The 26,703-nt window shown below is 50.0% G+C and overlaps 1 protein-coding gene and 1 pseudogene across 16 annotated transcripts in view; one reads left to right on the top strand and one right to left on the bottom strand.

The window, feature by feature from the left end:
* The window catches only part of LOC140847184 (uncharacterized), a 53,275-nt gene extending 41,211 nt beyond the window's left edge, over positions 1-12,064 (bottom strand). For 6 of the 16 annotated variants that reach the window (XR_012126904.1, XR_012126907.1, XR_012126903.1 and 3 more), the window contains exons 1-3: positions 9,298-9,396; positions 9,049-9,120; positions 5,763-5,907 (exon numbers count right to left, since the gene is read on the bottom strand). Coding sequence is in view for 5 of the 16 variants with exons in the window: in XM_073226579.1 (XP_073082680.1) it covers positions 9,049-9,120; positions 9,298-9,347 (122 nt within the window). In the remaining 11 variants the exon portion in view is untranslated. Of the gene's footprint in view, positions 1-5,762; positions 5,908-9,048; positions 9,121-9,297; positions 11,477-11,925 lie in introns of those variants that run through there. The other 10 variants (XM_073226579.1, XM_073226580.1, XM_073226581.1 and 7 more) reach the window with 6 other exon arrangements.
* Positions 12,065-17,922: 5,858 nt separating this feature from the next.
* LOC140846961 (zinc finger protein 541 pseudogene) lies at positions 17,923-24,851 on the top strand (annotated as a pseudogene).
* The last annotated feature ends 1,852 nt before the right edge of the window (positions 24,852-26,703 follow it).

Here is a 26,703-nt window from a genome sequence, read left to right as displayed (position 1 = left end):
AGTCACAGGACAATGATGCACGATACCTCTTGTATGAGGCATCTAAAATACTCAAGCACATAGAAACTGTAGAACGGTTGGACCCAAAGGGAGAAGAGTGGAGTTGCTATTTAGGGGCTCATTTATAAAGTTTCCGTTAAGCAATATGATTGACTTCTAGGGATCGGCTGTACAAGCACGTCTATAATGAAAAATACTGTATTCCACACTTTAAAATTTGTCAAGGGGGCAGTGTTCCTGTTCTTACCACAATAACCTCTCTCCACTGTAAATTTCTGGACACAGATGGTGACACTAGACAATTCTATCAAACATACAGAGAACAGTACCAATTGCATACAGTGTCTTCCAGAAAATGCTAGGGAAGGAATACTTTTTGGCTCAACTTACGAGACCAGCGTACACGGTGACAAAAATAGACAAAGGCATTAGCAAAAATATATATGTAACCACCAACTAAATCCCACATGAAAAACGATGCCAAGATGAAGAAAATATCCATTACAGTAAAGAACACGCACACAGCCTCACCTTTCAGCAGACATTCCTCACAGTGAAAGACTGAATGCTTCCCCCACAGAGACTGGGGATAAGGAAGGATGGCTTCTCTCCCTGGTGTTAACAGACGTACTACAAGAAGTCACAGCCAGTGAAATAAGGGAAGAGAAGGAAACAGAAGTGACAGGACTAGGAAGGCATGTGTGATAGTGTGCCCATCAACAGAAGACACTGTGGCACCAGGGACAGCCACACTCTCATCCCTACAACCTGCCAAGTGTTACACGTCAAAAGGCACTTTGTAAATGTGATCTAGTTATGCATCTTGACATGGGACATTATTCTGGATGAAGAGATGAGCATGTTGTGATCACAAGGCTCTGAAGAATGCAGGTGCAGTTAGTCACAAAGATGTTTTTGCTGTGATGGGAACAGCATAGAGACAAACAGATACTAAGACGCTACTCTGCTGACTTTGAAGACGGAAGTGGACCATGAAGCAAAGCCTGTAAGCAGTCGCTACAACTTGGAAAACGCAAGGAAAAGAATTCCTCCGTGGAGTATCCAGAAGGTTAGCAGCACTGTGGATGCATTTTAGACATCTTACCTTGAGAACTGTAAGATAATAAAGTTTATTGTTTCAATCCACTTGCTATGTGGTCATTTCATACAGACCCATTAGAACATTAATGAAATAGCCCCAGGAACCTACAATCTCTAGTGAATGAGATTAGGAAATTCTGAGGGTAGGAGATCAACATTTAAAAAGAATCTGCCATATTTCTATACACAGTAGCTATTAAGAAATGGAAACAAATTAAAAATATAATAAACATAGCATTGCTCAAAAGAGAAAAATGTTAATGTCCCAAAACATTGGCAGGATTCTGCCAGTGAAATCTGTGAAATGCTGGTGAAAGAAACCGGATCGCACAATAACTAAAAGTACACCACAGCCACTTAGTGGAAGGCAACACAGAAGTGAAGTCCAATGACCATGAACTGATAGGTTCAAAGCACTTTGCAACAAGGTATTTTATAGTCACATACAAGATTATCCTAAAAGTTATATGGAAAGGCAACACAGCAGAATGACCAAGACATCTCAGAAAGAAGATTAGATGGTTGGACTCACACTCATTCATTTTAGGAGTTCTAATACTGGATGAAAATGTAATCAAGATATATATTTGTGGAGTGAGAGACATACCAACGGAATAGAAGAGAACCCAGCGAGAGAGCCACATGAGTACTTACAGCTGAGTTTTCAAAGTACCTGAGACTTAGTTCTCATATAAATTCTGATGTGGATTCTGTTGTGAAATGTCATTAAGAAATTAATTCATTACATTGCCTTCGATTATGAATCATTTAGTGGATTCTGAGAACACTCTGTTGCTTAAAGGATGGTACAATATTAGAAAATCCATCAACATCATCCACCACATCAAAAAAAAGGACAAAAAACCGCATGATCATCTCCCTAGGTGCCAAAAAAGCATTCGACAAAATTCAACATCCGTTCATGATAAAAACTCTCAGTAAAATGGGTACAGAGGGCAAGTACCTCAACATAACAAAGGCCATATATGACAAACCACAGCCAACATTATACTGAACAGCGAGAAGCTGAAAGCCTTTCAAGATCAGGAACAAGACAAGGATGCCCACTCTCCCCACTTCTGTTCAGCATAGTGCTGGAGGTCCCAGCCACGGCAACCAGACAACACAAAGAAATAAAAGGCATCTACACTGGTCAAGAAGAAGTTAAACCATTCCCGTTTGCAGATGACATGATATTGTACATAAAAAACCCTAAAGATTCCACTCCAAAACTACAAGATCTAATATCTGAATTCAGCAAAGGTGCAGGATACACAATTAATACACAGAACCTGTGGCATTCCTATACACTAACAATGAACTAACCGAGAGAGAAATCGAAATCAGGAAAACAATTCCATTCACAATTGCAACAAAAAGAATAAAATACCTAGGAATCAACCTAACGAAGGAAGTGAAAGACCTATACTCTGAAAACTACAAGACACTCATGAGAGAAATTAAAGAAGATACCAATAAATGGAAACACATCCTATCCTAATGGATAGAAAGAATTAACATGGTCAAAATGGCCATCCTGCCTAAAGCAATCAATGCAATTCCTATCAAAATAACATCACAGCAGCCCAGTTTGAAAAACACAGATGGACCTCCATGTTTATCGCAGCACTATTTATAACAGCCAAGAAATGGAAGCAACCTAACTGTCCATCAGGAGATGAATGGATAAAGAAGATGTGGTACATATACACAATGGAATATTATTCAGCCATAAGAAGAAAACAAATCCTACCATTTGCAGCAACATGGATGGAGCTAGAGGGTATTATGCTCAGTGAAATAAGCTAGACAGAGAAAGACAAGTACCAAATGATTTCACTCATATGTGGAGTATAAGAACAAAAGAAAACTGAAGGAACAGAACAGGAGCAGAAGCAGAGAACCCAAGAATGGACTAATAGTTACCAAAGGGAAGGGGACTGGGGAGGAGGGGGGGGAAGGGAGGGATAAGGGTGGGAAGAAAAGAAAGGGGGCATTACGATTAGCACGTATAGTGTTGGGGAGGCACTGGGAGGGCTGTGCAACACAGAGAAGACAAGTAGTGATTTTACAGCATCTTACTATGTTGAAGGACAGTGACTGTGAACTTGGTGACAAGTAGTGATTTTACAGCATCTTACTATGTTGATGGACAGTGACTGTGAACGGGCTGTGGGGGGGCACTCGGTGAAGGGAGGAGCCTAGTAAACATAATGTCCTTCATGTAATTGTAGATAAATGATACCAAAATAAAATTTAAAAAAAGGGGGAGGGCATTACGATTAGCATGTATGGGGCATGGGGGGAATGGGGAGGGCTGTGCAACACAGAGAAGACAAGTAGTGATTTCATAATATCTTACTATGCTGATGGGCAGTGACTGTGAAGGGGTATGTGGGGGGGACTTGGTGAAGGGGGGAGCCTAGTAAACATAATGTTCTTCATGTAATTGTAGAGTAATGATATAAAAATTTAAAAAAAAACCGGAAGAAATACAGAAAACGATGTCAAAAAACAGCAATTCTTTAATCTGGAAAGAAAAGTAAAATGCAGCTGCAATGGGAAGCAGTAGAGCAGTTCCTTGAAATCCAAAAATGGAATTTGCATATGCAATTAAGGAGGTACCTGTGGATCCCCCTAAATTCACATGCTGTGATCAAATGTCCAGTCTGGAGGTGGGCCATCTGGGAGGTGAGGAGGGTGAGGATGGCGGCCCCACAGATGGCAGCAGTGCCGGCACAGCAAGGGGGCGGAGCACCAGCCCTCCCTCTCTCGCTCTCGCTCTAGCGCTCTCTCTCTCTCTCTCTCTCTCTCTCTCTCTCTCTCTCTCTGTCCCCCGAGAAGACACGAGGAGTCAGCAGCCCCAGTCAGGAGGAGGTGGATCCTCCTCTGACCCTGCTGGCACCCTATCTTGGATTTCCCATCCCCAGAATGGTGAGAAACAAATGTGACAAATGTCCTAAGCCACCCAGTTTTCGGTATTTTGCTGTAACATTATGAACTAAGACAGAAATTGGTACCGAGGAGTGGTTGCTGCTCTAAGAAATACTGAAAATGTGCAAGCGGCTTTAAACGGGGTCATCGGCCAAGACTGGACGTTTTGAGGTGCATGCTTTCCGGTGAGGCCTACGAAGGCCAAGGCAAAGTCAAATGTGATTCAGGAGATGGCTCAGAGAGGAAAGGAGAGCGGTGTGGAGAAAGCAAAGCAGCCCTCTTCTTAGACAGAATGTATCTCATCATGGATCAAATGGTGGTAATCCGGTAAAGGCCACTCTGATGCACTCACGGAAGGAAGCGAGAAGTACTTTATTGTACAAGGCAGAAAAGGCAAGCCTCGCTGCACAGCGGCAAGGGACCCGGCTGACTCGTGTTCATGCTCCAGAGTTCTGCAGACGACAGAGGTTATAAGCACTGAAATGGCATGTTTAGCTGAGGAGATTTCCAAGCCAAGGGTTTTAGTACAGGTTGGTTTCTCCAACTGCTAGTGCTTAAATGTGATGAGGGAAATAACCTGAAGACAGTTCTGAAGCAAACAGCAACATCAGGATTTGGAAACCCTCAGCCTAGCGTATTGCAGAAACATGAGGCCCATGCGCAGGAGGGCACTAAGGCGGGGGCCGAGGTACCGCTGGGTCACTAGGGGTGTGAACTACAGGCCTCAGTAAGCTGCACCAGAAGGAAAACTGTCAGTTGGAACTGAAGGGAAAGGGGAGAGAAAAGAAAGACTGAACTTCACAAGAAGGGACCACTGAGATACTTGCCCGCAAACTTGCTCTCTTCGTCGGCACAAAGAATGACCCGAAAGGCAAGTCAGCGGCCATCAGGGCTTCCTGGCCAGTTTCAAAGTGCAGGGCACTGCCTCACCCTCAACACGCCAGATGCCTCCCCGAAGAACTGTGGGCCATCAACCCCAGCCCAGGAGAACCCAGGGTGGGGCAGGACCACAGACACACTGGGTCTGGAAGCAGGTCTGCTGTCCAGCAGGTCTGGAGGGCAGAACACGAAGTAAAAAGGATTGTTCTCTAGCCTTAAACCTCACGGACTTTTCCTTGCTGGGGTTCGGACCTGCCTGGGGGCCATGAACGCGTCCTTCATCTCCGCTTCCCCCTCGTCCAGCAGGAATACCAATCCTCTGCCTCTTCTGCCCCTGGGTTTGGGCAAGCAGGTAATTTCCTCATTTCCCAAGTTCACACCTTCCATGGGCTTTGCCACAGGATGAATCAGTTTGTGAGGAAAGGAATGGGACGTGCTGTGGCATTTCTAGAATCCTAGCTCCGGGCTCAGGTGAGGAGAGAAGGACACTTCAGATACGTCTAGAAACCTCCTGCACAAACTCCTCCAACCGCCTGCCTCCTGAACGCACAGGGAACAGAACAGTGAGACATCTGGTCTCTTCCAAGAACTGCTGAATGGAAAGCAGAGAGGCGGCAAACAGGACAGCGGCTACTGGAAAGCACAGCACAGGGCTTTACACAGATTTATCTCAGCCGTGTCATCTGGAAAAGGAGTAAAGTGAAACTGCAGACGCCACATCACGAAGCTCTCCGTGTCTGACTGAAGGGGCTTTGGCCTCAGTACCACACGGCCAGGGTTCCTTGGGGGCAAACCAGAGAAAAGGCAGACATGCCCAATCCCCACTTCTGCAGGAACGCCGTCCTCACCCAGGGACACCAGGTTCCTGTAGTTCTCCTGCATCACGTCCCAGTATAAGGCCCGCTGAGCAGGGTCCAGGCATTCCCACTCCTCCTGGGAGATCTGACTCCTCCTGGGAGATCTGACGGCCACATCCCTGAAGGTCAACCGTCCCTGAAATGAAAACAGTTCATGAAGGAGCATGAGGAGAGATCCTCACACGAAATGAGGAGACAAGAGGTGTTGGGGAGATGTGGATGAACTGTACGTTCTGACAGATGCGCATATAGGAATTCTGAGTAAGTTATGTGCCTCTAACATTAATACCTTATGCTTTTCCATAAGAGGCCACGATGTGCTCTGAATCTGTGCACTTCTCAATCGGGTGGACCACACACTGAACACAGAAACACAAATGAAGCACTGGATGCTCTACAGAGAAGTGTAAGGGCATGTTCCACATAATGAGTGACGTCCCATATGCAGACGAAGTAAAGCAGGAGATGTGTCCTCAGAGATGACAGAGTCCACAGAGCCTTTAAAGAAAAGTAGGAACCTAAACATTGTGAGGACAGCAAGAGCAGTGGCTTAAGGCTTTAACGCTTCCATCATGCTGGGCGCTACTCAATGCTTTACATATACTAACACGTTACCAGCATTAATAGTTCATCTGAGGAAGTTCTCTGCCCATCTCATGTTACAGAGGTAAAACTGTGTCACAGACACTGTAAGGAACTGGCCTCTGGTCCACCAGCTAAGAAATAACACAGCACGCGCCTGAACTCAGGGGGTCCACCTTTAGAATTAAACGGAAAGAATCCAACCGCTAAGTAGCAGAGCACTAAAGTACCCGGACAGAGGGTCCTCCACCGGGACGCTGGAAATAACGCCAAAGTTAACTACATGGGACTGCAGAAAAGGAAATTATACGCGCACACATACGCATGCAAAATGCACATTTAAATAATTAACAGGACAGTGGAAGAAATAGGTAGAAGGCCAAGGAACATACTGAAGATATAATTTCCATTCCTAAAAATATAAACTTGCTTACCATAGATGTCTTTTAAAACAACAATGGTCTTACACATCTATGTACTTGTAACATGTACCTACAAACCCACCAATTACCTGCGTGGGAAAAGGTGTCTCTTGACAAATTTTTGGATTGATTTTTTTCATCATTTTTATGTGTATGTGTTTCACCGTCTTTGGGACAATGAAAATAAATCATGGTACTTATTTCAGTTTGTCAACAACATTCAATAGGAAGACAAGGGAAAAGTACAAGGAAAAAAATCAACACTAATAATGACTTGAGCTTTGGAAGTTATCAGCTTTACACATTACATTACAGCTCAATACGAAAAATAAAAGACCACAAAAATGAACACTAGAAGCAACTACTGGATAATTGAAAAATCATGAAGAAAGGATATTGGGGGAAAAAACCGTTATTACACTAGGGATTTCAACAAAAGCCATGATCACTACAACAGTGGGTGCTTTTCTTCTGAAATGATGGTGGAGAAAAGGGCACTGCCCAGGGCTCCTGCCATTCCCCCCTGTCCGGGCAAACTACACACGCACGAATCTCAGGACAGGGAGAGGCTCAAAAGGAAGGAGGGAAAGATCCTCGATGCCACCGGGACGCTCCAGACAGCAGCAGCAGCCGTATCAGGGCACAGGAAAGAGGCCAGACGGGAGATGTCCCAAGAGACAAAGGGCAGTAGAACGGCAAGAGGGAGCATTCCCGGGAAGACGCAGCCATTACGAACATGCCCGCACTCTCACAGCGATGAGGCAAACACGGAAGGAAGGGACGGAGAGACAGACAGCATCGCAGACACAGTATGAGGGCCAACACCCCAGTGTTCACATGGACAGAACAACCAGCCAGACGGGCAAGGAGGAGCCCGAGGACTCACACGGCGCCACAGCCCAACGGGCCCAACAGCCGGGAAGGACACCCCCCCGCAGCCGCAGGCCACCTTCTACGCAAGCGCACGCGGGACATTCTGCAGGACAGGCCACATGTTGTGACACAAAACAAACCAGAAATGTCCAAAGATTAAAATAATAATATGTATCTCCTCTATCCACAGTGAAGCTAGAAACAAATAGCAGAGGAAAACAGACAACTCGGCAACATGGGGAAATAATACACCTCATGTTTAAACAATAAACGGGTCAAAGAAGAAATCACAAGGATTTTTAAAACTATCACGATAAAAATGGAAATATAGCACAGCAAACTCAGGGGATGTAGTGACGGCAGCACTGAGGAGGATGCCTGCCTGCAGTGGTATCTCTTACATTACAGAAAAGAGGTGGTCTCCCATCAGAAATAGGACTTTAGACCTCACAAAATCAGAAAAATAACAATCTGCACCAAAATTTAGCAGAAGGAGTAAGATCAGAGCAGGGAGAAATGAAGCAGAGAATAGGAAAACCTAAAAATCAAGAGACCAACAACAGGTTTTCTGAAAGATTTAGAAATTGACAAACATTTTGCTAGGCTGAGAGAGACAGAGAGAATGAGCCCTCAAGTAAAATCAGAAATGAAAGGGGGACACTGCAACAGGTGTCCCAGAAATGTGGAAAATGGTCTATAAGAAAGTACTATGAACAATTAATTATATGCCAAGAAATTACATATCCTAGAAAATACGGGAACATTCAGAGAAACATACAACCTCGCAGACCGCATCACCGAGTAATAAAGAAAATGGGAACAGTTACAACTAGAGAGAGTCAAGCAGTCATCAGAAACCTCCCACACACACCCAGGGCCAGAAGGCTTCCCGAGGAGCCTACTAAATACATACAGAAGAATAATCACGAATCCTGCTATAAATATTCAGAAACACTTCTATGGAATCACATGATTCTGATACCAAACCCAGAAAAAGACACAGGAAGAAAAGTAGAGACCGATATTCCTGAAGAACATCGATGCAAAAATCCTTAACACACGAGCAAGTGGAACTCAACAGCACATTCAAACCAGTACAGACCACAGGTGGAATGATTCCTGCACGGCTGGGAATATTCAACATACAAAACCACTCAATGTTACTGCGCTCCAATATAGGACGGAAGGGAAAAGAAACACACAATCATCTCAGTTAATGGGAAAAACGTCGTTGACAACGTTTGACAAACTCTGAAGATAAACACAGAAGGAACCAGGAATAGCACACGCGAGGAGCGCCCTATATGAAAAGCACACACAGAATGGCACACGCAACAGGGAGACTGGAAGCACCCCTTCAAGCCCGGGGAGCGGCCCAGGATGCACCCGGCCCGGAGTACCGTGCAAAGTGCTGAAGTACCGGAAGTCCCAGCCAGGTCATTACCACGCACACGGAACAGGAGCCATCCGTGCTGGAAAGGTGGACGCCATAGGTTAAAATGCATGATAGAATCCCACACCCTCTGTCTCTGATGGTGTTTCCCAATCATTAAGATTTTGGGCCAGTCACTCACATGTCCAGCTTCAAATATATTCAAAATCAGGCAGAAAAGAATGCCCCTTTTTTGGTCTCCGTTTCCACAACTTACCACATACTTACGAACATTAGTACGTGGCTTCCCCATGCAGCCTCTTTCATCCGGGCTACGGAGAGCTGACGGTGAATCCAGGCATGGCCCCAGACGCGTCCCTGCTGCCCACCCACCCCGACGCCCCGTCCGTCCCCTGCACATGGTGGGAAGCCCTGCCCAGGACGATGCCCAGGGAGCCTCCGCACAAGACCTACGTCACTGGGTCAGCTGACATGGAAGCTAAATGGGGATGAGAGATGCTGAGAGGCGAGTGCAGTGACCAAGGGTCACGCAGTCAGGGTCAGGGCTCAGGGAGACCCAGGAAGGGCCCTTCAAGGAGACACAGAAGGTCACACAAAGAGTAGGGACTTCTGAGGGACACGCGGGCAGAAGCCTCCTTAGGCCAACCAGTGAGTTCCCCCACCATCTCTTGAGATCCCGCTTTCCTGGGAAGCACTCACACACTCTGCACCAAAAACCTATATGCATCAATAAAGGTGAAATTAAAAAGAAATCTGCTCAGAGCTTACACCTGACTCTCAATATTTTACACACGTATAGCTATGTTTTTGTAATTCTGTATTTTTAAAATATTTTACAATTATTTCCTGGAAATGGAGTTACATGTTACTACTGGCGTGAAAACCTTTATATAGTGTCACCTGACCAGAGGTTCTCCTTCCACCAGGTGAGACAGGATCATCAGCCTTAACGTAAGTCATCTGTGTGCAGCAGTGAGCACCAGGGCGCTGAGCCTCCTCTCCTGAGGCTGGGGGTGGCTGCACGGAGGGGTGTCAGGCCTCCATGGGGTGTAATCAAGGCCGGGTCTGTGACCTAAAGAGGGGGGTGGGGACAGCCAGGGTCCCCACTGCTGCAGTGTGTGCGATAACGTCTGCTTTTAAAGATGGGAGAATGGAGTGCATGGTAGGCCTGTGCTTGTGTGCGGGGCTCCTCTGTGTGCTTCGGATGCACATACCACCATTTGTGGCTGCGACCAAAGTAACATCCACGAGTCAGCATTACACATCCAGGTTCTCACCCTGATACCAACACTTAATTCCTGTCCAGAAAGTCATTGTGAAATATTTTTAAAATGCAGAATTGTGAAAAAGCGACTACAGATGTGCACAACACTGAACAAGTAAGTTGTAGAAATAAGTTCTGAGCATGTTTCCTTTTCATTTCAGCTTTACAGATGGGTGTGGTTGTGTTTAGAGAATATTGCTGCACCAGACATAGTTGGGCTGTGTTGCACAGAGCTTCCAAGTCAATCTGGCACATCTTCAACACCGCGGATAAAATATGAGAAAGACCAGAGGGGAACAACTACTCTGAGGTCACAGCTCACTATGCTAAGAAATCACATAAAAGGGAAGAAAACTGAGTACTACAAAACTGGTTAAATTAGTCTTTGACTCTTAAAACATCACTGACATCCCTACCAACTACCAGTCAAACAGTCTAAAATTATTAACGAGTCACCAAAGGACACGTCCAAGACAGAAGATACAGGGCAGAAAGCCTGCAGGCCTGACTTAAACCACAAACAAGTTAAAAAAAAGTAAATGATGTCTAAGTTTTTCAAGTCTAAGTCATTTTGATGTCAAAAGTAAATGTTAGAATTTATCATACTGATAAAAGAATGACATGAGTTTATTAAAGGCCACCAAAACTTATTTGAGAATAAGGAAGTAGAAAATGAAAGAACCAACATGTATCTCAAACTACAAAATTATGAAATGTTGTGTCTAAATATATATATCATATACGTACATATATAAAATTCCATTATAAAGAAACTACAAAGCAAAGCAGTCATTTTACTGTACCCTTAAAAAGAGCACCGTACAGTGACAGTCGTTTCGTCCACACTTGTCTTTCCCAACCTCTAACCCACACCAGGAAAAAGGAAGGGGGTGACCCACCACTGACCAAGTCAGGTCACTGCCCTCAGGCTAAAAGTTTCAAATGTAAGCTATTTTCTGACATACAATATAAATTGCCCACGCCTATTAGAAATTTTGCAATTCTCAGTCTCATCTCTCGCTGAAACGAATTTTAGATGTATTTTCAAAGCCACCGATGTATCACAGCTGAATCACGGAGCACTCATCAGGACCCAGAGCCTCAGCACCAGCGCCCTGCCAGCCTCCACCCCTGCCTCTCTAACGCTGTGTTTCCATCTCTCACTTTGTATACCCACCTCCCTATTTCTTTTTCTCTTTGATTTTGTGTTTTCCCGCTGGGTTGCTGCTCACTCAGGTGCCTTCCCCTCTCCGGCCGTCTCTCCCCTCGGGGCCTCCTTTTCCCCCCCCTGCTCCGCCCACTGCAACTGGTCCCCCTCCCGCTGCCCCTTCTCCCCGGCCTTCCTCACGGTCCCCGCTCTCCCCGCATTCCCGCCCTCCGCCCGCCTCTTACACTCTCCAGCGCAGTCACTCCCCTGCCCTCCGCCCGGTCACGCGCCCCCCGTCCCCTCTCCGGCACCCCGGCGGCTCTGCCTCCCTCCTTCGCCCTCCGGGCCGCCCCAGTCCTCTCGGGCCCAGCACCACGCCGCCCTGCGGCCACGGCTCCCAGCGCGCACCCTCCCCGGACCCCCGCCCCGAGCGCCTCCACGCCCCCCAAGGGCCTGCCTCCCCGGGGGCTCACCTCCGCCCGGGGGACCCGCTGGCCTCTAAGCCTCCCCGGCTCCGCCGCCTGCTCCTTCCCGGGCTCGCCCGTCCTCTCCCTGCGCCTGCTCTCCCGCAGCCTCCCGGCCTCCGCACTCGTCCCGCTTCTGTCCCCGGCGCGCCGGCCCGGCCTCGACCCAGCGCCGTCGCCCGCGAGCCCAGGGGCGCCGAGGCACCGGGCACCGGCCTCCCGGGAGAGCACGTTCACCGCCGGCGGAATCCGGGGCTCGAGCCCCGGTGTCCCCCTCCCGCACCGCTGTCCGGGGAGGAGGCGCCTCGCAGGGGCGGCCTGGGGGACAGAGAGCCCGGCCCGGGGCCGCGGGGAGGCGGTTACGGGCGGCGGGAGGGGCCAGCAGGGGACCGGCGGGCGCGGTGGACCTCGTCCAGGAGCTGGGCGGCCGGCGCCACGCTTCGGGGGCCACACAGCCCCTGGTGGAGGGTCACTAGGCGCGGGAGGCCCCAGACGCCAGGGAAGAGCTTCAGGCAGGAAAACGACGGGAAAGGGGCGTGGAGGCCAGGCCAGGGGCGGGGCCCAGCCTCACGGGGACTGGGAACCGCGAGGGGTGCGCGCGCGAGCGTCCGCAGCGACGTCGGACGTTAACACGGTGGTGGTCGGGGAACAGGCCAGAGGGTCCCCGGACCGGGTGGTGCAGGAGGAGGCGGGCGGCCTGGGGGCGGGGCGTGAGCGGGGCCAGACTGCGCATGTCCGCGGGCGGGTGAGGCCCAGCTCTTGAGCTGGGCGGGGTCAGCCCACACCCCCACACCCCCCCCACACCCCCGCTGGCAGATCCCTAGTTCACTAGCTTTTCCACCTTTTTCCGCCAAGTGCTGCACCCTGCCTATCTCTGTGCTTCAGACAGTTCAAGATACAATGTTGCAGAGTTGCGAGGACCACTGACTCTGGGAAACATGGTTTCTCCCTCACAGTGAAAGCAGTTCAAGTGAAAAGCTTTTTCCAGCGGGATGGACACAAGCTCTGCCAGTGAGGGTGAAGCAACTGAGAATGCGGGAACCAGGACCTCGGGGTGGGGGCGGTGGCCGTGGGGCCGTGCTTGGATCCAGGAACCTCCCTGCAATTGAAATCAATTTAAGCAATGTAATTAAATCCTGGAATTGTCTGTGAGGGACATGCAAACTAGAATGTGAAACGAAAAGTCTACTTGGGGGGAATGGGGTTCTTCACACTGACACCCCAGTAACCGCACTTGCACATCGCCATTCGTCCTGCAGTCAGAGCTCAACCCTCCGCTGTGTTCAAAGACTTGCCCAGGGAGACCTGGCCAGGAGGGCGTGGAGGGCGTGGAGGGCGGAGGCTCGTGCTAATGCAGATCGCCAGTCCCTGTGAGACAGGGAGCCTTGGTGTAGTCAGAGTAGGGGGAGGGCCTCCGGATAAAGCAAGGCAGGATGTTTGCAGTCAGGGCAGTGTGACTCACAGGGAACACCTTGCAAGGACAGCAGACTGGCCCAGGTGGCTCCCTTCTGCTGCTCGTTTGCTGTGTAAGTAGAAATGGTGCAGATACAAAGCAGAAAGATACATATTGCTCCCCTTGCCTTTGTTGGGGGCTCAGACCTTGGAGACAACTCCCTTCTGAGCCCGTCCGTGTAAAATAAACCCTCAACAGTCCAAGACTTGCCAGTGCCACTTGGTTCTTCGGTCAGTGATCCAGTCCAGGTTTTTCCAGGCCCAGCTTACTTTATCTTCACCTTCACCTATATGCTGTTTTTTTCTCCTTCCGTCCCTAATTAAGTAGTTCTGTAACCTAGGCAACTAATTTAGCATGCAGGCCCAGCCTTAAACAACATAGTAAAAGGCAGGAAAGATTCCATCTTAAAGAGTGTATTTTAATACCCAGGAAGTTAAAAATCTAGGATTCTTAACTTACCTTTAGCAGACACTGGGAAGGAAGCTGTTTGATGTGCTCCCAGACCCAGACGCTGGGATCCCAAGGAGAAATCAGAGCAGGAACTTCCTTGAACTTCCTTGTGTTAAGTTAATTCTAAGTATTCAAAGACCACTTAACAAATCTGCACCCCCAGCCCTTAGTCACATTCCTAAAGAATCCTTAAAAGAGGGAAACCCCAACCTTTCAGGGCTCTCCTCTCTCTGAGCTCGCCTGCACTTACTAAGTGCATAGCTTTCTCTCTCCAAAACCTCCGGGGCACCTCTCCTTGCTGAGGTTGCCTGCTGCACTTGTCTCTTTAACTTACTTTAAATAAAACTTTTACTCTGCTTCACTACTGTCTCTGCCCTTCAATTCTTTGTCGTGGCGGGGACAAGGACAGAGGATATACACAAAGCTCCCCAAACAATGTGATGGGGGGTGTTGGGTAAATGGGAGTCTTCAACTAGAATCCCCCCCTGCATGCATATAAGGAGGGCCTGTTTGCACACCAGTGGGATCATCAGCACAGCACAGCCACCAGTCTGTAATTGCACTGCTGGTCAGGGCATGGCGTGGACGGGAAATGGTAATTCTCTCCACTCCTCCTTTTCTGGTACAGAATTGGACAGGCGCCCTCCGGTCAGCAGGGACCCACCCGGGAAGCTGCTCCTGCACGGAGGGGGAGGGGCAAGCAGAACTGGCAGCAGGGAAACGGAGGATTTGGGGGCACACGGGGAGAGAGCTGGGGAGCACAGCACAGCGAGAGGGGGCGCGAGCACTGGGAGATAAAGATGAGTGCGCACAGAGACTGGACAGTGAGAAATAAAGACCCCCCTCCCGAGACTTCCACCCCTGTTTTTCCTCAGTCTCAGCAGATTCACAGAGAACTTATGCCTGGCGGGGAACCCCTTTCAGCCTTGAGCCCCAGGAGGTTTACTCTCTCACATGAATCCTGTGAGAAACACACTCCCTGGTCCAAACCCAGTAAGTGGACACGGAGACAAAGAGGACAGCAGAGCGAGGCTTCAGTGATGGTCTTGCAGGACCAGGGGAGGCTGGTGAGCGGGCAACCCTGGGGCAGTGGGGGCAAATGATTTATCCCCTGGCACGTGAGCCTCTGCCCTGCCCCCTCACTGGCTGAGTACTGCAGGTTCACATTGTGTCCCGGACGGCGTCTAACCCAGTTACATCTTTTCCTTACACTTGTCTTAACTTATTGGTAGGTTTAAAAAACTCAACCAGGTAGCAACAGGCCCTTATCAGTTCCCACCCCAACTCTCAGCCTGAGCAGTCTCCACCACGTGGCCCTTTGTTAATACTTTATTGTTAAAATGTTTTAAACCTCCTGGTGGGAATAAGTCACATTTAGGTTTTATGCTGTTTTCTGACAGCTCTGACAGTTTCTCAGACTTTCCTTTTTTCGGCTGCCTTGACGGCTTTGAGATGTCCTAGTCAGGTGTTTTGGAGATTGTGCCTCAGTTGTGTGTTTTTGTCATGATTATGCTGTAAGGCCATAGAGGTGAAGGGTCACTGTCATCACGTGTTATCAAGGGTGCATGTGTCAATGTGATGATTTCACCCTGTTGGTGTCAGCCTCCGCCACCTGGCTGGCAACGCTTGTCGGGTTTTTCCACCCTCAGCTCAGTCTTCCTCCCCATACTGTGCAGGAAGTCACTGAAGGAGGCAGGAGTTATGCTCCACCTTTTTAATTATTTTGGTATTAATCTGCACTCACATGAGCAACATTGTGGTTACTAGGTTCCTCGCATGATCGAGTCCCCACCACAAACCCCCTTACAGTGAAGTACCAGGAGGCAGTGGCCAGAGGCAGATCGGGATGAGAGGCCGGGCCTGGAGGCCGCATCCAGGCTCCGTGCTGCTGGGACTCTCCGCTGGGTCTCAGGCTCAGAGGCGGAGCACTCTGGCTCCTAAAGCTGAGCCCCCTCCGCTCCCCACAACCTGGCCTGTTGGATGCTTGGCCCCCACCTCTGCAGAGTCCCAGATAAAGGGTGATTTCCTAACTTGCCCTCTCAGGAGGCAGTGTGCTCCGCCTGGAAGACCAATCTGAGGGGTAGAAAAATCTCCCATGATTCACGCACACCGGGGACAGTTGCTGAGTGTCTGTGAGCCCAGCAGGGAGCCTGCAGAGTCCTGGCACCCAGGGCCTCAGGTTTTGGAGATTTGAGGTCAGGTTCCCGTGCTTCCTGGTCCCCAAGCTGTCTCTGTCCCAGATGGGAGCGTCTGCAGGGACCCATTCCTCTGCGAGACAGAAGCAATCTGCTCCATCCTTCCCAAGCTGGCCCTCGGGATGTTTGAAGACGTCCGCTCTGCCACCTGCACACCCCCAGTCTGGTCCTCAGGTGACATGACTTGTTAAAATACCTTTTCTCACTTTACCAAGGGACACAGAAAGCATGGAGACATATTCCAGTACCGAAGAAGAAGAAAATAAAATTGGCTCATAACCCTATCAGTCTATTCAATTCTCTCTGTTCTCTATCAAAATTTATTTTTCTTTCTGAAAGACTAGGATAATTTTGTTTTGTAACAGGCTGCTCTTTTCTCAGTATTAAGGCATGAATGTCCTTTCATGTCATCAGATAGCTTTCCAGTTTGACCTTAAATGCTTATGTCCTACACCATTTAAACCATAACGGTGTCACCTACATGCTCTCTGATCAGGTAGCAGGCTGCTTCTAACAGGAAAGGCAATGCTGCGGGTAATTCCCCTGCAGTTAACTCCTCGTATAAGTGTACATTATTTCCTTTAAAAACCCAAAGGTAAAAGTGGCTGGGAGAAAGGATTTATACTTCTGTAAGTTTTGGATGATGTATTTCTGGATCGCCCTTGTGAGAGAGCCATGATGTCATAAGGCCCCTGCAGCCACGGCAACCTGGTCCTTAGAATCCTTCCAGGCCACAACTGACCACAGTTGGGCCACTGACTGATCACTGTACTGCAGCGTGGCCAGACGAGGGTCCCTTCTCTCCCCACTACCCGGTCTACGTCTTGTTTTCTCTGTGAATTGAGGTACTGGAGATGGAGAAAGGGTTCCCGGGCCTCACTTCCCGCGTCTACTGTGGTTCTAAGAGTCGGGGAGCGCTTTAGCCGAGCTCTTCCATGTCCCCAGGTGTCTCTAACGTGGGCTTTCTCCTTCTGTTTGTTTAGACCTGAGGCTGGCCATGCTTCAGGTGCCTAGAGATGGTGACGAAGGAGGCAGGGCCACCTCCGGGAGCGCAGGGGAAGAAGAGCAGCATCACACTTCACCTCAGAAGCTGCTTCTGGAATGTAGCCTCTGCGGGAAGGTGTTCAGCCGCGCCAGCTCCCGGAGCAAGCACTACCTGACGCACAGCCAGGAACGGAAACACGTTTGCGGAGTCTGCAGCAAGGCCTTTAAGCGCAAGGACCACCTGTATGTAGGAGTCTGGTCACCAACATCTGTGCAGGGGGCTGGGGAGGAGGGGGCATGTTCCTAGGTCATTCTCATCACCTCCCAGATGAGCCCGACACACCCTGTGGGTGTTGGGTCCCTGTGACCCGTTCTTAGACGAGGACTCCGTGTCTGGGGACAGGTCTGCCACTGCCCTGAACAGGTCACACTTCTGAGCTCCCAAAGTCACACCAATGAGAAAATCATTGCCTTGATTTGCAGACGGGACCTCCCGAGGCAATTTTCTCATGGAGGGAATCAGGTTAACTTTATAGAGAAATATTTGGAGACAGTGGTAGGTGCCTGAGGAGAACCAGCCCGTGTTTATATGAGGCACATGTACCGGGACTCCACAGGGCATGAGAGATTGCAAAATCCCTGTGCCCAGAATGGGGCAACGGCACATTAACTCATCTCTCTTTTTTAACTCCTGATTTATGTTTTTGTAACCCTTGATTTTAAAAGAAAGCCCATTAGGAGTCTGGAGCAGAATTCCTTTTGTTCCTAATGTCTCTTAAATGATAAGCTTTTCTTGCTAGTGAGGAAGGACAGACAGACTTCCTCAAACCAAGAGACTGGCAAGTGGGAGAGGGCAGTCCATGGCATTTTATACGCTCCTGGCCTTCCCACGGGGCTTTGACTGACCCCCCTTCCGTCTCATCCTCTCGCCAAGCACCCCCCAGGGAAAGGCAGCGATTTGCTCATGTCACAGACCGATTAACAGGGGAGCTGGGGATTGGGTCTCTGCCAGTCTCCTCCAATGGAGGCCAGGGCCACCCTTTGGGGAAGGGCTCTGTCATTTATCAGACACGCCCCATGTGCCGCATTATTAGCACTGTCCGGAGTAGGGCTGCTGGGAACATGGAGGGTATTTACTCATCTGTTTATGTTATTAATGTAGACATAAGAATGACATAAACATAGGACATATTTGTATTCATTTATTTTATAGGAGGCACATTTGACTGTTTTCTAGAATGTTCTGATTGGGCATCTGTAAATTGCATTTTTTCCTGTGGGGGGTTTCAGGCAGCTGTCTCCTTATAGGAATTCTATGGTAGGGGAAAGACTCCTTTGTCAAAGGCAGGATGCTCCCCAAATGAACTTTTCCTCAAATGTATTCTGCAAAACTTGGTTCTTGAGGGTGCTAAGAGGGACTATTGCAAAAAACAGTCCTGTGGGCAACTATGTTTCAGAGACAGGGCAGGTTAAGCAGATGACCCTCTATCGATCTACCTGCTATGTGGCTTTTACATTTGCTCCCGTGAACCTCCAAGAAGCACATGGTGCTCTGTCGGGACTGACTTGCTAGCTGAGCCCTTGTCCTCAGGGAGCCACTCTGGAGGGCTGGTGTTCCTTGGGAACCCATTCTGGGCAACTCTGGCCTGCCTTCTGTTGATTTTTCTCTCAGAGAAGGGGTTTGCTTAACGGTGAGGGAGAGGGGTACCCCTTCCAGAAGCTTTGACCTTAGCTGGGGGCTGAGTACAGGCTCTGAACTGTGGTTCTGAGCTCCACTGCCCCTTGGGAGCACTGTTGAGGGAGTCAGGCTCGGGACCCTGCAGTGGGAGGCTGAGCCCCAGTGACCTCTGACTCCCTTTTCGTGTGTGACTCCAGGACTAGGCACATGCTCACCCACCAGCAGACCAAGCCCTTTGCGTGCATGGAGCAGGGCTGCAGCAAGAGCTACTGTGAGGACCACTCCCTGCGCCGGCACTACCAGGTCCAGCACGGCTTGTGCATCCTGAAGGAGGCCCCCCCCAAGGAAGAAGCCTGTGGGGACTCCTCTCCTGCCCATGAGGTGGCCGGCCAGCCTGCTGCGGATGGCCTGCGGTCCCTGGTGCCTCCAGAAGCCAGGTCCCCAGGCCCCTTTTTGCCCAACCGAGAGCCCCTGCGCTCTATTGTAAGTAGCACGGTCCACCAGGAGATCTCTTCTCTCGGCCCGGTCCTGGCAGGGCCCTCAGATGACGGGGAAGGGAAAAACACAGCCTGTCCCTCCCCACCCTCACTGGGGCCCTACCCCTGCACCCCAGCGGCCCCAGGGACCCTGGGCACTGATGTCCCGGAGGAGTGTCACCCCCTGTGGAAGGAGCCCGCCGCTGGGTTCACAGCCATTCACTCCAGGGAAGCAGAGAATGGTGGTGCAGACCCAGCTGAGTCGGAGCGGCCACCCCAGCTACCACCCACCCTGGAGAGCGGGCAGGAGGGTGGGACCCTGCCGGCCGGCCTGCCTCTGTTCCAAGGCCAGGCAGTGCCTGCCAGTGCCGAGCCTTCAAACCACAACCTCCAGTGGCTCCAGAACCTGCCAGGCTGCCCCGAGAGCGAAGGGAATGATGTGTTTGCCATCCAGAAGCCCACTTCTGTGTCCCCTCAGGAGTTCTCCGAGGCTGGGCCCAGGCCCAGCAGCACCTCCCTGACGGGGGAGCGCTCGCCCAGCGGTGGCCGCAGTCTGGAGGATGCACTGCCCCTCCCCCCCACCGACCTGAAGGCACCTGGGGAGGCCTCACATGGTCCTGAATATGCCGGCCAGGAAGGGGACACCAGGGCTTCCAAGAAGAGCGATTCTGACAGCGACTCCTGCGGGCTGTCATCTGACAACACGACGCCGCTCTCCGGGCAGTTGTTCCTGAAGTCGCGGGAGTGTCTGGTGAGTCCAGGGCAGATGCAGGTGTTCCAGATGATCACCAAGTCCCCGGTGTGCATCTCTGGCTCCCAGGTGGCTGTGGCCTCCTCCCAGCATGCTGCGCCTGAGGGCAAGCAGGCTGCGCTGAAGCCACTGCAGGGGCTGCGGCCACACCAGCCCCCACCCCTGGCACCCACAGTTGACTCCTTCCATCCTGGCCCTGCAAACCCAGAGCCAGAGGGATCCCCGCCCCACAAGAGAAAAACCACTCCCGCCTTCCCCTGGGAGGCCTTGCCCGGCAGCAATCGACGGGACACGAAGGGGGGACCAAAAGTGGCCCCTGCACCATGGGAACCCCCCGGGGACCCAGACATCTCCTCTCTGGCCAAGCAGCTGAGATCCACGAAAGGGCCCTTAGACCTGGGGGACATCCTCCCCACAGGGGGCCCATGGCAGACCCAGCTGGGTGGGGACAATCCTGCCGGAGCCCAGCTCCCAGAGAAGCAGGCCCAGGTGGAGAATGGCCTGGCCTCGGGGGCCATGAAAGGTGCGAAGGGCCTGGCCTGCTCCCGGGGCAGAGGCCGCAGGCTCTTCTCTGGCAACATGTGGGCCCAATGTTTCTTGGACTTCCAGAAGGAGAAGGTGAAAATGGATACGCACTGTGCGGCCTCTCCCAGCCAGGTGGCCATGGCCTCCTTCTCGTTGGCCAGGCCTTCGGTGGACACCCCGCAGGACTCAAAGTCCAAGCTGATGATACCCAGCAGGACCCAGGTACCTGACTTTATGCTGTGAGATGAGAGACTCACTCATCACTTGTTTCTGAATTTCTGAGTGTCCAGACATTTTATTTAGTGCCCGTGAGTCCTCAGACCCAGTTTTACAGAGGGGAAGTGAAGGTTCAGAGACATCATGGCCCCCCACCAACCTTCCCTGCAAAAAAGCCAGGATGAAGGCATTGCAAGTCGCTGGGACGCCCTGTGTCACCTTTCCTCACTGAGTTTTTTCTGCTTGCCCTCCTTTTGCCCATCTCTTCCTTCTGGGTTTGCCCCTCAAATTCTCCAGAGGATATAAAGGTAGAGTTCCTTCCCCCTCAGTATTCCTGCATGAGATGCCATCTCTGGCCGTGGGGCAGGGGTGCCCACATGTGTCAGCACTTGTGCAGCATTAGCCTGGTTCCTGCCCAGGTGGTGGCCACGAGGACCTGGGTGCCAGGCGGTCAGCCGCTACTCTTTGCGACGTGCTCACGTCTAGCACCTGACAGCTGCATCCTCTTGTTTTTTAAACAGCTTTAATATCCATATGCCATCTAATTGACCATTTTAAATCACACCATCTGGTGATTTTTAGTATACTAACAAAGGTTGTGCAACCATTACCACTTTTTCCACAACATTTTTCATCACCCCAGAAATTAAGCCCACACCCTTAGTTGTGCCCCCAGGTCTCCCCATAGCCTTCCAGCCCCTGGCACCATGAATCTACCTCTGTCTCTATGGATTTGCCTGCTCTGGACACTTCATATAATTGAAATCATGCACTGTGGCCTTCCATGTCTGCCTTCTTCCACTCAGCATAATGTTTTCAAAGTTCACTCATGTTGTAGCATATGACAGGCTTCGCTCCTTTTTATGTATGAATAATACTCCATTGTGTGGATACATCGCATTTTGTTTATTTATTCATCAGTTGGTGGCCATTTGGGTTGTTTCCACTTGGCCATTGTGAATAGTGCTTCTGTGAGCATTCGTACCAGTTTTTGTGGGGACATACATTTTCATTTCTCTTGGGAATGTCCTAGGGGTGGGATAATTAGTTCATGGGGTAGCTCTGTGCTTAACCATCTCACAAGCTGCCAGGCTTTTCCAAAGCAGTTGCGCCCTTTCACATCCCCATCCTCGGGGGACGAGGGCTCCGGTTTCTCCACAGCCTCATCAGCACTTGCTATTGTCCAATTTTTTTTTTTTACCATGGCCGTTCTAGTGGGTGTGAGGTGCTGCCCCATCATGGTCGGACTCACGAGGCTCTAACGGCTGGTGGTGCTGAGCATCTTCTCATGTGCTTATCGGCCATTCATGTCTTCTTCGATTTGGTGTCTGTTCATATCCTTTGCCCATTTTTCAACTGGATTATTTGACTTTTGTTGAGCTGTAAGAGTTCTTTCTGTTTTGGACATACAAGGCCGTTATGAGATGCATAACGTGTAATGATTTTCTCCCATTCTGTGGGTTCTTACTTTCTTGATGGTGTCCCTTGATGCAGGGAAGTTTTAAGTTTTGATGAGTCCAGTTTGTTCTCTTTCTGTGTCGTCCAAGAAAGCACTGCCTAATCCAAGGTCAAGGAGCCACACCTGTGTTGTCTTCTCAGCACTTTGTAGTTGTAGTCCTTGCATCTGCCTCATTTTTGATATGTTGGCTCAGATGTCTTTTCATCCTCAGGGTGGAAATACCTACCAGCTCCCCGATCCAGTGAAGGAGGAGAGCACGGCAGGCGGATGGTAAGTTCAGAAGCCCCTCCCTGCCGGGCCTGGGGGCTCAACCCCTCGGGAGTCTTCTGGGGGCTTTTATGTGCTGGCCTTTGGCGAGTGAGCTCTGGATGATTCAGCCCTGAAGAGGTGCCCGCCAGGCCATGAAGGAAGGGGGTATCGTCTCCATTTCTGGGGATTCATCGAGAGTTGTCAGTGGATCAGACTTAGAAGAAAACAGAGAATCCAGGGGTGGAGTCCCCTTCCCCAGTTCTTCCCCCTGCCGTGTCTCTCCACAGTAACCAGCAAAACGGAGGCCCTGCAGACTGGGCAGAGCCAAGGAGCACGTGTGTCTGCAAGAACTGCAGCCAGATGTTTCACACACAGGAGGGGCTGACCAGCCACACGTGTTTTCCCAACGACCAGTGGCTGCCACCTCGAGGGAACCAGGACCAGCAGGTGAAGGGGCGCGCGCAGTAGGTTCTGTGCTCGCAGGGCGCTCACAGGCTTTGGGGGAGGGAGTCAGTGGCTGGGTGTCATGGTCTCAGGATGGAGGCACCCTCCCAGGGAAGCCTGGGCAGGGACCAGGGGTCAGGCTGCGCTGCTCTGGAAGGCAGGCCGGCGCTTGAGCCTGGAGCAGCCTCTCTGCCGCCTGCCTACGGTTACTCTTACTCTGCCATCTCTTCCTGTGTTTAGGTGTCAGGCACAGAGATTTTCAAGTCTCTGAGTCAGGCGCCGAGGGTGGAGGTGGAGGCACAGAGACCCCAGGAGCCATGAAGCCCCCAGACGGCATGAGCACAGCTCCTCTGGGGATGCCTCTGGGCCCAGTGAGCCGGACCCCGGGGAGCACAACCAAGCTGGGTGCTGGTTGGTCCACTTTCTTCCCACTGCTTCCTGCACAACCTGGCAGTGGAAGACATGGGCAGAGCCCAAACCAAGTGCACCGTAAAAAATCTTCTCTCTAGAACAGTTTGTCTTGCACATTCATTCATTCATTCATTCACCTTCTGGGCCGGCCCTGTGGGGGCAGTACTGAGGACACCGTGGTGACAGGGATGGCCCCAGCCTGGCCTCTTGGGGCTCCCAGTCCATGCGAGTAGAAGAACCCATGCTAGGCAGTGAGGACTCAGACTGGGCTGTGCTGGGAGGGGGAGCAGAGGGACTGAGGGGACACCAGAGACCCTGCCTGAGGAGGTCACGGAGGACTTCCTGGAGGAGGGGGTCAGAGCTGAGACCTGGGGAATGCTGAGCAGTAAGATTGGCAGAAAGAGGGGAGATTGTGTGGAGGTGGGTAAGAGATGTAAGTTCACGGGATCAGCCATTGCAGCCTGTACTGGAGGGTCCCACCTGGAGAAGCCCCCTCCAGGCGGGCGACAGGGTTCACAGATCCGCTTGTCCATCTCATGGAGCTGCGGTCATTTTCCATTTTGTCGTACTCCATCTCCGGCCCCATCTCTAAGTGCCAGTCATTGTACCAACTTGACGCTGGCCTCATACATCTCCAAAACCCTTTGTATCAGGGCTTCTCCCTGGGGGGTGGGCACATGAGGAAGCTTCCGGCATCATCCATCCAGGCCGAGAATCTGGGGTCTGGCTCGGGTGTGGTGGCCGCGCTCGGCTCCCTTGCTGAGCCCAGCTCGGACAAGGGTGTTGGGTGTTACGTTGCCCTCTGGCTCTGTGGGCAGTGCCCTTGCCGGTGCTTGCACCCCCTTGAAGACAGAGCTGTGCACATGTGGCCCCAAGTCACCCCCCTGTGGCTTTGAATTCTCTTCTCCAGGGACAGGACGGAGACCAGGAGGAGAGAGATGGGGAGGAGACCAGCCAGCCCAGAAAGCGGAGAAAGCGCCCGCAGCCCAAGGCATCGTTCCTGCCTCCCGCCCCTTCTGCCTCTGGGGGGCCGGGCCCTGAAGAAGGCCACCAGAGCTGCCTGCGGTCTCCGGTGCTCCTGGTGGACCACTCCCTGCAGGGACTGTGCCCGCGCTCTCCCGATACACCATCCCCGGTGCTCAGCCCCATCCAGGAGGGGTCTGGGCTGGATTCCAGCACTCTCTGTTCCATGTCCACTCAGGCTGTTCCTGACAAACTCATCAGTACTGAGCTTGGTGAGTGACGCTGGGGCCTGTCATCTCTGACCATCACACGGCAGGCCTGCGATGGGCCAGATCCACCTTGACGTGGAGCATTTGGTCCAGGCGTTCTCTCTGGCCTGCGGCTGTGTCTGGCCTGGGCGACCCGTGGCTGCTCACAGGTATCCCAGGCCATGTGGAACCAGCAGCCTTCTAGGTCCTGAGAATTTTACAGGCGGAAGGAAAATATAGAGGCCATTTAGCCTGACCACCCTTCTGCCTGTCCTTTCGAAAAATTTTGTTAGCAGCTTTATTGGTACATAATTCACATACCATATGAATCACCGATTTAAAGTATACAGTGTGTTTTAGTAAATTCAGAGTTGTGCATCCGTCGCACTATGTAATTTTAGAGCAATTTCATCGCCCCAGAAGCAGCACTGTATCCATTAGCAGTCACCCCCCCACCCCCACAGCCCCCGTCTCCCCAGACCTGGGCAACCACTGATCATCTCTAATCATCTTGGATGCACCTACTCTGGACATTGCATGTAATTGGAATCATACAGTATGTGACATTTGGTCTTTAGTTTATTCATTTAGCATAATGTTTTCAAAGTTCATCCATGTTACAGCATATACAGTGCTTCAATCCTTTTTTATGGCTGAATAATATTCCGTTGCGTGGATACACAACATTTTATCCATTTATAGCTGATGGGTATTTTGGCTGTTTCCATCTTTTCATTACTGTGAATAATGCTGTTATGAACATTCACATACAAGTTTTTGTTGGACAAAGGTTTTCATTTGTCTTGAGTTTATGCCTAGGAGTGGAATTGCTGGCTCACCGGGTAACTATATTTAACAGTTGAAGGAACTACCAGACTGTTTCCCAAAATGGCTGAGCCATGGGAATAAATTTCCATGCACATTGCACGCAAGTTCCAATTTTCCACATCCTTATCAACGATTCTTAGCTTTTTCAATTATAACTCTCCTAGTGGGCATAAGGTATCTCACTGTGGTTTTGATGTGTATTTCTCCAATGGCTAATGATGTTGATATCTTCCCATGTGCTTATTGTCCATTTGTGTATTTTCTCAGAAATGACTATTCAGATCCTTTGCCCCTTTTTAAAATCGAGTTATTATCTTTGTATTACTGAGTTGTAAGAGCTCCCTTTATATTCTGTATGCAAGTCCCTTATTACATATGTGATTTGGGAATTCTCTCCTGTATCATGTCTTGTATTTTCATTTTATTTATGGCACTTGTGGTACAAGAGTTTTTATTTTTTGTCACTTGTGCTTTTGGTGTTGTATCTACGGTTTTCCCTGACCAAAAGTCACTTTAAGTCAGTTAAGAAAAGAGAAGAAATATGCAATTATGCTGACTTTTACTCCTTTTTCTTCTAAGAGCTTTATGATTTTAACTCTTACATTTAGGTCTTGGATCAATGTTAAGTTACCTTTTCTATATTACGTGAGGTAGGAGTCTAAATTCATTCTTTTCATGGGGATATCAGTTGTTGCAGCACCGCGTGTTAAAGAGATTATTCTTTCCCCCATTGAGCTGGTGTGGCACCTTTGTGGAAATCAACTGACCATAGTGATTTTAGATTTTTCTTCATTTTTAATATGGACAGTTACTGCTATAAGTTCCCTTGGAGCAGTGCATTAGCCACATTCCATAAGTTTTAGTATGTTATGTTCTTTCCTTTATCTCAAAATATTTCCTTATTTCTCTTTTGATTTCTTCTTAAATACACTGATTATTGAAGAGTGTGTTGTTTTATTTCCACATATTTGTGAATTTTCCAAACTGTCTCCTTTTATTGATTTCTAATGTAATTCTACTGTAGTCACAGAACATGCTTTGTATTACGTTGGTCCTTTCAAGTTTACTGAGATATGTTTTATGAGCTAGAATATGTTCTGTCCTGAAGAATGTCCCATGTGCACTTGAGAAGAATATATTCTACTGATGTTGGGTGGAACGCACCAAAAATGTTCCTGTGTCTTGTTTTATCCCGTGTGGTTGTCCTGTCCACTACTGCAAGTATGAATTCTCCAACTATTGTTTTGAATTGTGTATTTCATACTCAATTGTGTCAGTTTCTGCTTCATGTATTTTTGGACTCTGTTTTTAGGTGCATATATGCTTATAATTGTCATAACTCCCTGATGGTGTGATTGTTTTTCTCATGATATGACTACAATGTTATTTATCATCACTGCAATAGTTTTATCATAATCTCTAGGTTTTTCTGTTTTAAAGTCTAAGTAGCCTAACAG

The sequence above is a fragment of the Manis javanica genome, chromosome 17 (assembly GCF_040802235.1).
Source record: "Manis javanica isolate MJ-LG chromosome 17, MJ_LKY, whole genome shotgun sequence".
NCBI classification, from domain to species: domain Eukaryota; kingdom Metazoa; phylum Chordata; class Mammalia; order Pholidota; family Manidae; genus Manis; species Manis javanica.
Note: the sequence above shows the minus strand (reverse complement) of the source record. Positions and strands in the feature narration are given on the sequence as shown.